The sequence below is a fragment of the Onychostruthus taczanowskii genome, unplaced genomic scaffold, assembly GCF_017590055.1.
Source record: "Onychostruthus taczanowskii isolate IOZ18803 unplaced genomic scaffold, ASM1759005v1 scaffold38, whole genome shotgun sequence".
NCBI lineage: Eukaryota > Metazoa > Chordata > Aves > Passeriformes > Passeridae > Onychostruthus > Onychostruthus taczanowskii.
Genome location: NW_024501237.1, coordinates 1,391,153 through 1,403,407, shown reverse-complemented (window position 1 = coordinate 1,403,407; position 12,255 = coordinate 1,391,153). Strand labels below are relative to the sequence as shown.

The window sequence follows — 12,255 nt, the reverse complement described above, 5'->3', positions numbered from 1 at the left end:
GTTCTGCAAACAATGCATAGGGTGATGAACATAACATCCCATGAAGTTCACCCAGGTCTGGCCTGACTTTCATAGGCTTATGTTGTGTTTGATGTGAACAAAGTCAAGCCCCAGCATTCTGGAAAGATCACAATTGTGGGCTTTTCAGGAGAGGGACCTTGGGATATCTTATTAATCCTGTCACCTTGCCTTATAGCATTTGCTCCATTAGTTTTTTATATAAATCTGTTTGTATACTGTAGGTCAGTTAATGCTGCTCTAAGAAATGTGAATGTTTTACTTTCTAATCTCTGTCTTGTGCTTGTGAATGTTGATATTGTTCTTTTGGGTGGTCGATCATAATTTGTATGCATATGTGAAATGTGCATAAATGAATTTCTGTCTCTGGAGAGGGCTGACTATACCTGCGTTTTCTTGCAAAATTTCAGTTCCTACAGTATGTACTGACTTTATTTTGTGAGCACACATTTCATTTAGCAAATGGGATTAGATGGTGTGGATTTCTAGGTTGTTAGAAATAAAACAGTACCCCTCTGTGCTGGTAGGCTGTCTACCCTTTGGAAAATGTCACGAGATAAAGTCACATGTTCCCTTCCATATACATTACTGGATAAAGATGAGTTATGGAGTTACATATCCCTTGCCTGGAATCCCAGAGAAAGCAACTAGTAGGCATTTGAAGGAATTTAGGAAAGTTTACAGTGCAGTGCTCACTCCCAAGCTAGCTACCTTGTGTACTGGTACCACTGGAAACGTGGTGGGACTGCTTTAACTCAGGGCTGCAGAGTCCTATTGGGGACATTGGGTGCTGCCTGATCCATAGCTGTCCTTTCCCTTGGCTGCACAAGCATTCTCCACAGATCCAATGCACGCTCCTGCTCTTCTGTCTTTTTTCAAACAGTAGTGATTTGGTGAGTTTAATACAGAAAGCTTGGCCTTGATAGAATAAAGCCTGAATACTCTGCAAAAACTTCAGCTTACCATTAATTTCAAGGACTCCTTTCTTTTCACTTGGAAAGGTTGCTTGCATGTTTAAGTATTAATCACGCATCTACTTCTTCAGTAGATAAAAACTGATGAAAGCTCATTTCTTGAGCTGTTAAGTATGGGTATGGACAGATCTGGTATATGTATTGAAGAGGACAGTCCTGTAAAAGAGGGCTTGAAGAATGAATTAGGTTACCTAATTGAACCTTTCCAGCTCTGCTTTGTACTGTATGGGGGTAAAGTAACGTATCTCGACATATTTTCATTCAGTATGCTTCCATTTGGAAAATTGTGTGGCTAAAGTCATCAAAAAATCTAGTGAGGGAGAGGTTGTCTGTAATGGCAATTAGATGTGATTGCAGATAGTTCTGTTATAGGCTACTCATCCTTTACCAGGAAATGTCTAGGCTGGCTGAGGGAATTTAGCAGAGATTTTTCAACAAATCTTAAGTGGTGGCCCCCTGGGCTTTGTAAAGTCAATGGAACATGGGAAGTCACTGGGATATGTGGCGTTGATGGCAGAGAAACAGTGTTCAACTTTGCTGACATGATCTCCTCATGCTGATCCCATTATTGTCAAGAACATCTCTGGCTGAATTTGGCTCAGAGGGCTGGAAGCATACCTTCAATTCTGTGCTCCCTAGACAAAGGAAGGTGCAGTATGATGTTTATGCTAGAGATGTCCAGGAACTATGAATATCAAAGTGCCATTGAGGAAAGGTGCTTTTTTTGGAAGGAGGAGGGTGACCTGAGAAGATAATAATTGCTAAAATCAGTCTTATTGTTTTCTTTAGGCTAACCAATTTAAGTAGCCAGGACAGAGTCCCTGTAGCAATTGGTGTGTAAAGTCCTCTTAAGCCCAAAATAAATTACTATAAATAAATATGCAAAGTGGATGGAGAAATTTTGCAAGTTATTCAAACATAAAACTGGGAATGCATTATCAGATTATCACCTCATCTCTTTGGGTACCTTTAAAACAAACATGGATTTAATTTGTTCACTTTCACAGTATTTGTTGAATTAAAAGCTCAGGGATTTTATTGACTGGAGATAGAGGTTACAAATGCTGCTTCTTTAGTTTCACATGTGGTAAATGATGGGGTTTTTTTTCTCAAAAATCCAGCAAGAACCAACCCGGCAGGTGGCATGATGAATACATATTAATACAAAGACTGGACAGTTGCTGGAAGATTTTTCAGTCATGGTGATAGCTAAGAAACTGCTAAGTGGCTTTTAATTTGTGATACTAATTAATAGTCAGTTGAGACTGAGCTGACCAAGCTGTATAAAAAGGTGGCAGAGTGGCCTCAGCAAGGTGCTCCGTTGGCAAAGAAGGTGGCCTTCTAGAGAGCAGAGATCTACATCTCCTCTGCCCACCTTTCTGAAGTTCTTGCACTCTATTTTGGGAAGGGGATGGAAAAGTCATCATGTGGGAGAATGCGTCACAATGGGTTATGCATTTGATTAGCATAGCTTGGTTTGGTGGCTGTGATATAAGCTGGTATGAATTTTCTTCAGTTTTTTCAGTATTTGTGTTTGTTCATTTTCCAAAAGTTGTTGTCCTTAAACTGAAGCACTGGAGTTGTAGAAAACAGAAATCATTTGCCTTTTGGGGATTGTGAAACTGGGTTTGGTGTCATAGATTTCTTCCATGTGCCCCTCAGCAAGTGTCATGTGCTCGGTATTTCTCAGCTTCCCAACATAAAATGCCATGGATGCAGTTCTCCTGTCCTCTAGGAAAAGAGGTAGGGTAGTAAAAGGAAAAAAGAAAAGAAAAAAAAGGGCTAAGTGCTCACATAATGTAGTAAGTGAGGCTGTATTAAAACAGAAAACTTAAACATGGGGAAAAACTTAGAGAATTTTGCTGATTTAGTAGCTGGAAACACAGGTTTTATTAAAGGCTCATACCATACCCGCGCTTGCAGTCTCTTTATCATGTTCATGCATCTGATTGCAAAGTCTGAGCTCACCTGCTTGCTTCACTTGGATTTGTGAGCTGCAGCTCTGGGGCATCAGGAGGCCAGTGAATTTCCCTTCAGTGCCAAACCAGAAGCCTCTTCCCATGTGAAATTGCATGCTGCTTTTGGGATGAGGATCTTGGAAGACAAAAACTTCAAAGGGTTCCCATTCTTTTGGTTTATTTTATAAAGTCAGTATGAATGGTTTTAGAGCCAGAGGCTGGTGAATACAACAAATAGTGTGAATGGCAGCTTTGTGGAAAGGGTGGAAGGAGACAGCAGAGGGCTGCTTTTGCAGCATCTTCCTCATCAAATGGAGTTTGCTGCTCTTTGTTCGTGCCATCCTCTGAGCTGTCCTGTAAGTCAGCTTGCCTTCTTTTGTAGCTCTGCACTGGTCTGGATAGCAAATGGCAAAGATGATGGAGGTGCCACCTGCCCCTTGATAATTACAAGAGCTTCTGGGTGCAGGTGTCACCAGAGCCACACATGAAGCCGGCTCTGAGAGGATGGCAGGCTCCTGGTGGCAGACAGTGGCAGGAGACTGCAAAGTTGTCGTTCTGGTTCTCCTGTAAATTTCTGAACATTTCTTATTTGAAACATGGGCTGTTTGAATTGCTGCAGTAAGCAAAAATTGAAAGGCTTTCCTCAGAGGATTCAAGGCATTTAGACCTGAGCAGAAGAGACTTTTTTTTTTCATTGCTAACCTAGTAGTTCTCATCAGATAAAAGGTGCACGTGGGACTTAGCCAGTACTATTTAAAGGGATTAATTCTGTTTGTCCTACTTCTCTCTTGCTTGCATGATTGGTTGCAGCTTCCATGAAGACTAAACGAAAGAAACTTGCAGCTCTGAGAAGGAGCACAAATTGAATTATGCCGTGTTTGCTTGTGTTCTTGTTGCCCCTGTGACAAGACTCTAACCTCCATTTATATAAAAGAAGAGGCAAATTAATGAAGGTTTTCAAGTTCCTTGTTTGGTCACTTAATTGGCTGTATGACAAAGAGCTCTGCAGTGTGTGTCAAACAACTCTGAGAGTTCTCTGATGATTTGTGCATTGCTTGACTCCTGATGCTATTCTGCACAGCCTGTCAGGCGAGGTATCGTTGTTAAAGTGGCTGGAATAAATTGGCTAGCAGTGAGCATACAATGTTGTATATTAACTATAGCTACAGGGAGTACTTTTAGCTACTTTTTCAAGAGATCAAGATATTTGCCCATCAGCATCAAAGTGCCTAAAACTTTCATTTAATATAATTAAAAGGACATCTGAAAGAAGTGTGACTCGCAGTGAGGTTCAGTGGTTTGGTAGTCCTTTGTTAAAACTCTGTGAACTTAATATACTTCACAGCTTGAGAAACCCGCACTTGATTTGTGTCAGCAAGAGTGAAACTAGAAATCCTCACCCTGCATGTTTCTGCTGCAGTGAGCCTGTTGTTAAGGGAGAGGAGGATCAAAGCAGCAGCCTTGGGTTTGTGACCAGACTCCAAAATTTCTCGCATAAATGTTAAAAAGGAAGGTGGCCCCATGTGCATCCACCTACAACCCAGCTACACCTACAGTTAGGTTCTCACATGGCAAAACTGAGAAAAAAATCTAGTGTTTTCTGTGTTGTTCTGTGCTTACTCTCTTCTTGAGTCTGAGTCACTCCTGGTATCTGGTGTCACTGGTAAAAAGTCTGAATGTAAATTGCCATAGGGAGCAGCAGGAGATGTCCCTTTGATTTGAGCCACTGGAGGGAAAGGATGAGTCTCACAGACTCCCCAGGAGTTTTCTTGAAGGCTGTGGATATCCTGTCAGAGGCATTTTCCTTTCTTGCTACAGCCTTGCTTGCTTCCCTAGTGTAATTACTCTAGCAGTTGCCTGTATGGTTTCAAATCCCAAACAGTAGGGCAGCAAATACTGATGATTCATAAATGCAGTTCTCAGCTTATTCTGCGGGGAAGATCTCATTAGATGAAATAGATCGTATGTTATTTCCTTCTTCCCAATCAATTCCTTTTATGTCAGTTCTACAAATGCCTTCTGACCTTAAAATATTCTTCCTTGTGTAGTAAGTAAAGCAAAACCATAACCTGTAATTTGTAACCTTGTTCTCTTTCTCATATCGCCTATTATTTTTTGCATGTTCCCATTAGGAGATTATTGGTAGTTCAAGGCCAAGATTGCAAACCTTGCATACCTAGTAAAAGACCATTAATTCCATAGTTAAGCATTTTGTAGATGGCCTAATTTCGATAAAGGTCAGTGCCTTTCTTCTCACTACAGTGAGTTCTCAGCACCGCTGGAATTCAGGCCATTTCTGAGTCAGTACAGTTCCTGTAGCCACAGCATAAACATTTTCTGTATAGTTGAAGAGAGAGGGTTGCATGCTCTCTCTTGGCAGCCTTTACTCTTAATCTGTGGAGCAATTTTAGAAATTCCTCTGCATGATCATGGGAAGTTCTCTTCCTGCCTTTACCATGAGTACTAGGCTTTGTCTCAGTTCACCAAAACTGATACCATCTGTTGCCAATCACCACTCTGGTACCAAATGTAGGCTAGTGCTTCTGGCTTAGTTTTGAAGACAGAAGCAAGGATTAGTAGTAGATATTCTAATGATTTCTTTATTTGGCTGAGCTCCTTTCAGTCTAAATATGTTTGCACATTCCACTGAATGTTACAACAGTTTTCTGATGACCATGTTGCTTTTTAAAAAACATTAGACAGTGGCTGGGCTTCCCTGTAAGAAATTGTCTCCATTTTGCTTACTGATGCTTTGACGAGAGATAAATTTTGATTTTGAATTAAAAGAATAAATGGCAAGAAAAGAAATCATCCAAGAGTGAAGAGCCTTGTCAGACAGATTTGAAGGCACTTTTCAGTGAAAAAGTAGGATTTAAAGCCATCATGTAGCCAAATAACATTTTCCTTGTTTAGGAAGCTGAAGAAATTACATGTGCATCCCTTTTTGTCCTGAAGTCCCACACAGCAGCTGAGTGTAATCTTTGATCATGACGCCTGTGTAGTGGGGTTGAGGTGCTGTTCATTTGCCACTCCAAAAAGACATGTCATTTCCTCATCTGGTCCCTTTCAATGCAATAATCTTTCCAGAAGTATTTGTGTTCCCACATCCATACTTTCATGCTGGTCCTCTCTTCCTACTGTACCAGGTACATTCAGAGTTAATGGGAGTTTCTCTTGTACTGGTGCTTCTTCTGGCCAGAGGCAAGAATCAGACAACTTCCAGCAGAACTTGCCAGCAGAATTTGTCATCAATGGCATTGATTGTGCCTTTAACTCAATTAGCTTGGAGGCTTGCAAATATTGATAGCTTGAGGAAAGGGTTTGTTTTAGCACTGGGTGTTTAATATGGATACAGAGCAAAACCAGCTATTCTTGAGCAAGGAGACAAGTAAGCTTTTTTCAAGTACCACTGTTTTCCAGTCAGAAAAAAAGAAAAAAGAACATAACATTGTGATCATTGTACCATATCAACATTTCAGTGCATCTGCTCTCTGATGGGTTTTTCATTTGCACTGTGAAGTGTGGGCCTGAAAGGAGTTTTGTGCTTTTTTTCTCTGCTGATTTTCCATAAAACCTGAAGCTGTTATAAAAAGTGGGTGAGTTATATGTTTGCATTTTTCAGATAAAGACAACGTATTTGTTTTGGAGCTCTATGGGGAGACCTCAGGCAGGACCAGAAACTCAGGCCTTAAGCATGGCCTGAGGCTGTGCCTGTGTGATTGCACTCTGCAGGTAGAGCACTGCTGTTCTCAGGAAGGGTGAACAAATTTCTTTTTATGAGTCTGTGCTAGCAAACACCTTTGGCACAGGGGTACCAAAGCGCTGCTTGCTTCATGCACCAGCCGTGATTTTAGCCTACCTATGCAAAGCCACATGGCTGTAGCTCCTTATATCCTAACTCTTGAAAGTGCACTGCATGAGATATTCCTGTGAGATCAAGAAAGCGTCAGCAGTATGAGACAGGGCTTTACAAGTCATAAAATGCAGATGTTTTAATTAGAGATGTAATTGCAAAAGTGGTACTTTATTGCCCTGTGCCACTGTCCTTGTTCTCGCAAAGCTGCTAGAGGAGGTAAGTGCTTGATGTAAGTTTCTTGCTAAATAAAGTGTACAGTGTGTTCAGTCTCTTCTTAAGGAGATGTTCCTTGGTAAGGAAGGACAAACTGCATATTTGAAAATTACTCAACAGAAGGATTCAACCAATATTCCCTGTAGGACCTGCTGGTATTCACTTGCCATAAAGCAGTATTTTCTCCAGCTGTGGGTTTGTTGAGATTTTTGATCTTCCATCAGCTGCTTAGCAAGAGGCCAAAATGAACAATAAAAGTTTAGAGAAATCCTGACTCTAGGAAAGCTGCTGGTTTTCTAAGGTTAGGGCTCCTATGCTTAAGCGCCGTGGCACATTGCAGTCTGGTGCCAAATTTGACAATGAGCTGAGTACCTTTAACATCTCCTAGTGATTTTCAGTGTTGAGTCCCAGTTGAAGAGAGATTTTGCATTGCAAAATTATTTTTAATCAAAGAGTGGTGTCTTGGATGTTGGTACAGTGAGAAAAAAATTAAATAGATACGGTATCACTGGATATATACAGAGTTCAAACCTCCTAGGTTTTAGCTGTCTGCCACATAGGCAGGTACTCTCACCAGATGTTTCCAGAGGGATGGAAGAGAAGGGGAAGGGGAAGGGGAAGAGAAGAGAAGAGAAGAGAAGAGAAGAATAAATGAACAAGCAAAATTCAGTTTAATGAAATGTAGCAGCTGTCACAAAACAAATCAATGGGATACATACAACTGGCCTTTTAGTAATGCATAATTACTGTAAGGCTTCTAATTAATTTCCTTTTTACAATGCATCTTTTAATATCAATTTGTAAGTGTCTAAGAAGGAAGGTTTACATTTTGATTCTTCTTTGTAATCTCAGGATGGAACCAAGAAACCATGAGCACATGCCTTTATTTGGGGAAAACCTCTGTCTACAATTCATTAACATTTATTTGCATTGGACATACAACCTGTGGTTCTATATAACCACATAATGAAAGGCATCACCATAATGAGATTTGTATTTTGTGCTCAGCAGGGTCTTGCTCTTCTCTCGATGCGCAGGTGCAGTCACTGCTGGGGACATGAAAGGTCCACTGTGTCTAAAATTCTGTGACCCAGGATGGTTGCTCTTTACAGGCTGGTAATTAGAGGGTTTGGCTTTGCATATATAGATACCCTGACATCACAGAGAGCATAAAGCTGTGCTATGTATCTCAGCACAGAAAAATGGAAAGTGTGCCCTCTTGGCTCCCTTCTGCCATGCTCTTTTTCCCTCATTTGATCTTAGCCTACAAACAATCAAGCTGTGCTTTATGGAAGCTTTCTCTTGATCTAATTTGAGTTACTTTTGTTCTTCTCCTGGTGCATCTGTGTGCTTGTGCTGTCTACTCTTTAATTCCAAGCAATCACAGCATTGGTTTAGGCTGTGCGGTGCATGGTGTTGAGGTATGTTTGAGCTCTGAGTCCCACATTTTTATTTTGCAATAAGCTCAGCTGAGTTGCATGTGCAAGATGGATCAGGCAGAGGAAGAAAAGAAGACTACAGGAGATGTAGTTCTTTAGCTTGGGAAGCAAGGACAGGGTCTTCAGTGGAAGTCATGCAGCATTCTGAAACAGATGTTTGGTTCTTTATGGATGGGTTTAATCTCATGTGGTTTTGGGTGAAATGGGGATAATCCTTGGGGTAGTTTCTTCTCCTTTCAGTGGGGAGAGAGAAACTAGAGAGTATCTGGACTCCCTACTTGGCTGCACGTTAAATGGTAGAAGTAGGGGGAGATGGAACTAGGTCAGAGCTTTCCTATCTCCCTCTGAAAGTCCCCACCTTTATCAGGATACCCAGGGATCTCAGGTAAAACCTATCGAGCCATCAGCTCCCAAACACACCTGTCCCATGCCTTCTGCATTTTGAAGGTTCCCTCTCAGGGCTAAACCTCCTCCAGCTGGTCACTGAGAGGTTTTCCTGGAGATTTGGCACAGCTGTTTCTTCTGTGCTGGAGCTAAGTCAGACTACAAAGTCATTGGACCAAGTGCCAAACCCATGTAAATCACAAAGGCTCAGCTTAAATGTAAAGACACAGGCCTATCCTTGTCATGTGTGCCTGCTTTCCCACAACTCCAACTCCCCTGCCCAACTTTTCCCAGTTGGCATCTCTGTCTCACAAGGCACTGTTGCTATAACAGCTGTTTTGTTTCATTTAAACACCTACCTCAGCTCCTGTCCAAAATGCAAACATTTCATTAGCACCTCATCTCCTTGGCTTCAGCCCACAGCACTCGGCCATAATGAAGTGCTGCACTCAGAAATATAATGTGGGGAGCACTTGATTAATGCATTGAGACAGGTGAGGAGAATGACCCTCTGGGAAAAGCTAGGGACTAAATTAATCTCGGATGTAATGCCAACAAAGACGGTCTACCAGCTTTGTTCAGATACGTGGTAAGGATGCGACCCAAAGTCCTTGGAAATCTTCCTGGAGCTTTTCTGTTTGACCCCAGACCCAAAGTGATGTGAAGTGGCTGGTTTCAGGTTAGTCACTTCAAGAGGGTGGATGCTCAGCATTGGGTGGGGAGTGCACATGATGCAGTAAGCACTACATTAGGCTTAATTGATGTTTTCTCTCAAACTTGCATGCACATGTATGTGCACATCTAAAACAAACAAAAAAAAAGTAATGCATTAGATAAAATATTTTTTTCTGGGGTAAAGTCTTTGCAGCAGATGTTTCACTGTAATGCAAATATTTCATATTCTCATGAATAGACATTACCTTTCTGTCCAGAGCCAGGAGCTGGATCTGCTGCAAAGGCATTTTCCACCATTCAGATATTGATAAAAGTATGCAGGATGTTGTTTTAGCAGAGAATTTAAGACACCGGTAGGAGCTGAGCTAAATGGAGGTAAGGCAAATTGTGTGATAACATTGAAAGGGGAGAAAAATCCTCATTTTCTGCTTTCCAGGCATAAAAGGTCTTTACACCATGTTGTGCAGAAGCTGCACCACAAACTAATTAAGCTTTTTGGTCACTGGAAAAGAACACCACCTATATTTTGCCTGTGAAGAGATAAGCTACCAAAGTATACTACAGAATTTTATTAAGAGCTGCAGAGATCATGTTTCCAAATTCTAAACCACAGAAAAACATTAGATTTAAATGCTATGGATTTTTATGTTTCTTCTTGACTACTAATTTTAACCAGCTTGTTGCAAGTGCATAGCAAGTGTGTTAAGATAGTTTTGAGACTATTCAGGAAAATCAGTTTAATAATCAGTTATAAAAAATTTCTTTATGCTTATCAAGTTCCACATAAGACCAGATGAGCAAGGCGTTCTGTTTATGGTATAGGAGAGCTTTGGAATAAGAACAAATGAGTTAATTGACCATGAATAAATGTGACTGTGAAAGTAGGAGCTTTGTGCTGTCAGAGGAGCCCAATTATGGTGCCGTCTCCCAACAAGAAACCTGATGGTGTGAGAAACCTTCCATAGGTAGGTATCTTTGCTGGGATTAAAAGCACCAACAATGGCAGTTCTAGCTGCCTTTTTTCTCCTCGAACCTTCCTGTAATTGAAATGCTTGTTAAGGTCATGTGGATATAGCAATAAATTCTAGTTTGATGTGATCATATCCTCCCATTGCTCATTTGCACCTGACCATGACTGGTGAGTGAGTCAGGATTCCCTGTGCCACGTGTTGCCATTGTAGCACTCCTCCTGGGGGCTCTGCTGGAGTAGGGGCTGTGCCACAGCTTCTTTCCACCCCTGGGTTTAGAAACAGTATCAGGAATAAATGCTGAAGTATTCCCATGACAGTGAGCCCATGGGGCACACTTTAGGCTTGGAAAATGTTGAAGTCCCATGGGACTGTCATCAGCTTGCAGAGCAGAGGTGTGGGTTTGATGCTTCTGTGCTCAGCATATAGAAAATTATTACAAACAGCAATTTCATCTTGAATGGGAGGCTGGTTTCTCCAGTCAGCCTTAGCTGGCAGTGGAGGTGCCTTCTCTCTGGGGTAGGCCTTCCTGGTGACTAGACCCTAACCAGCTGAAGAAAGCATGATCAAAGTAGCTTATTTTTTTATCCTTTTCCTCTGCACAATCAGTTCTATCAACTGGTACAGCTGGTCTCATTAAAAAATGTTCACTGAAAAGTGGTTGAGTCAGCTCTGGTTAGTAACGAAGCGGAGGACTTAGGTTGAGAAAAACCTTCAGTTTGGGTAACTTCTACTGCAGTAATTTTGCAGTCATGAGACCAGTGCAGTTTTGTGTGATCCTGTATGTGCATCCAGATTAACCTGTGGGAAGTTATCCATGGGAGAGCTCTTTGTGTGTGGCAGCCCAGGGCAGAAGGTGCACTGTAGGAGGGACTGAAGCAGTTTCCACAGGGCTGACTCCTTCCTGAATGCAGTGATTTGAAATGTAGTGTCTTATCTAAATCTCTACGGGCACCTGCTGCTGCTGCTCTGGATGAAGTGGTATAACTCAGCTATCTCTGTGTCTTCATGGCTGCCTGCCAGAGGTTATGTGGTGGGAAATATTTTAGGCAGTGTATCCTTTGCAGATACCAAACACCTTCTTTGAGTACCCCAGCCCTACTCTTGAGTTCTGGTGCTGCAGATGGGTTTTTCCTGCATGTTTCCTTAACCGTCATCTTCCTCCTACCCCTCCTTCCCCACCTGCCCTAATTCCTCCTTTTTCCAAGCCCAGAGCTGATGATTATGGAAAAGCACCATTCCCAGCCTACATTTATAATAATATCAGTATTTCCTCCCTGTCCCATCTAATGGTATAGAAGGTTGCCCTAATGGGTGGGGGAAGGAGATGCTGTCATCCCCCTGTAAAGTGATGTGTGTGCAGGATGGGATTAAGCATATGTCAGAGGTCTGGGTGCTTTAGGTTTGCTGGAGCCTTTTCTCACTCCATCCCTCCACCTTGCAGGCCATGGTGGAGACGGTGAACAACCTCCTGCAGCCTCAGGCTCTGAACGCCTGGAGGGACCTGAACGCGAGCGAGCAGCAGCGCGCGGCCACCAAGCTGCTGGACACGGTGGAGGACAGTGCCTTCGTGCTGGCTGACAACCTGCTGAAGACAGACATCGTCCGGGAGAACACTGACAACATACGTAAGGGGCAAATCCCATCAGTACCGAGAGCAACCCGTGGAAGAGTTAAAGGCTGTGAAGCCCAGCTTTGGTCTTGGTCCCTAGATTAATTGGAGAGCAATTTGTTAGATATGTCTTGGGCCTTTGTCTGAAGGCCTTCAAA

At 42.1% G+C, this 12,255-nt stretch overlaps 1 protein-coding gene across 1 annotated transcript in view; it reads left to right on the top strand.

The window, feature by feature from the left end:
• ADGRL3 (adhesion G protein-coupled receptor L3) overlaps positions 1–12,255 on the top strand; it is a 318,746-nt gene that overhangs the window by 238,401 nt on the left and 68,090 nt on the right. Inside the window, exon 12 of the mRNA XM_041412143.1 lies at positions 11,930–12,113. Coding sequence (XP_041268077.1) covers positions 11,930–12,113 — 184 coding nt within the window. The remainder of the gene's footprint in view (positions 1–11,929; positions 12,114–12,255) is intronic.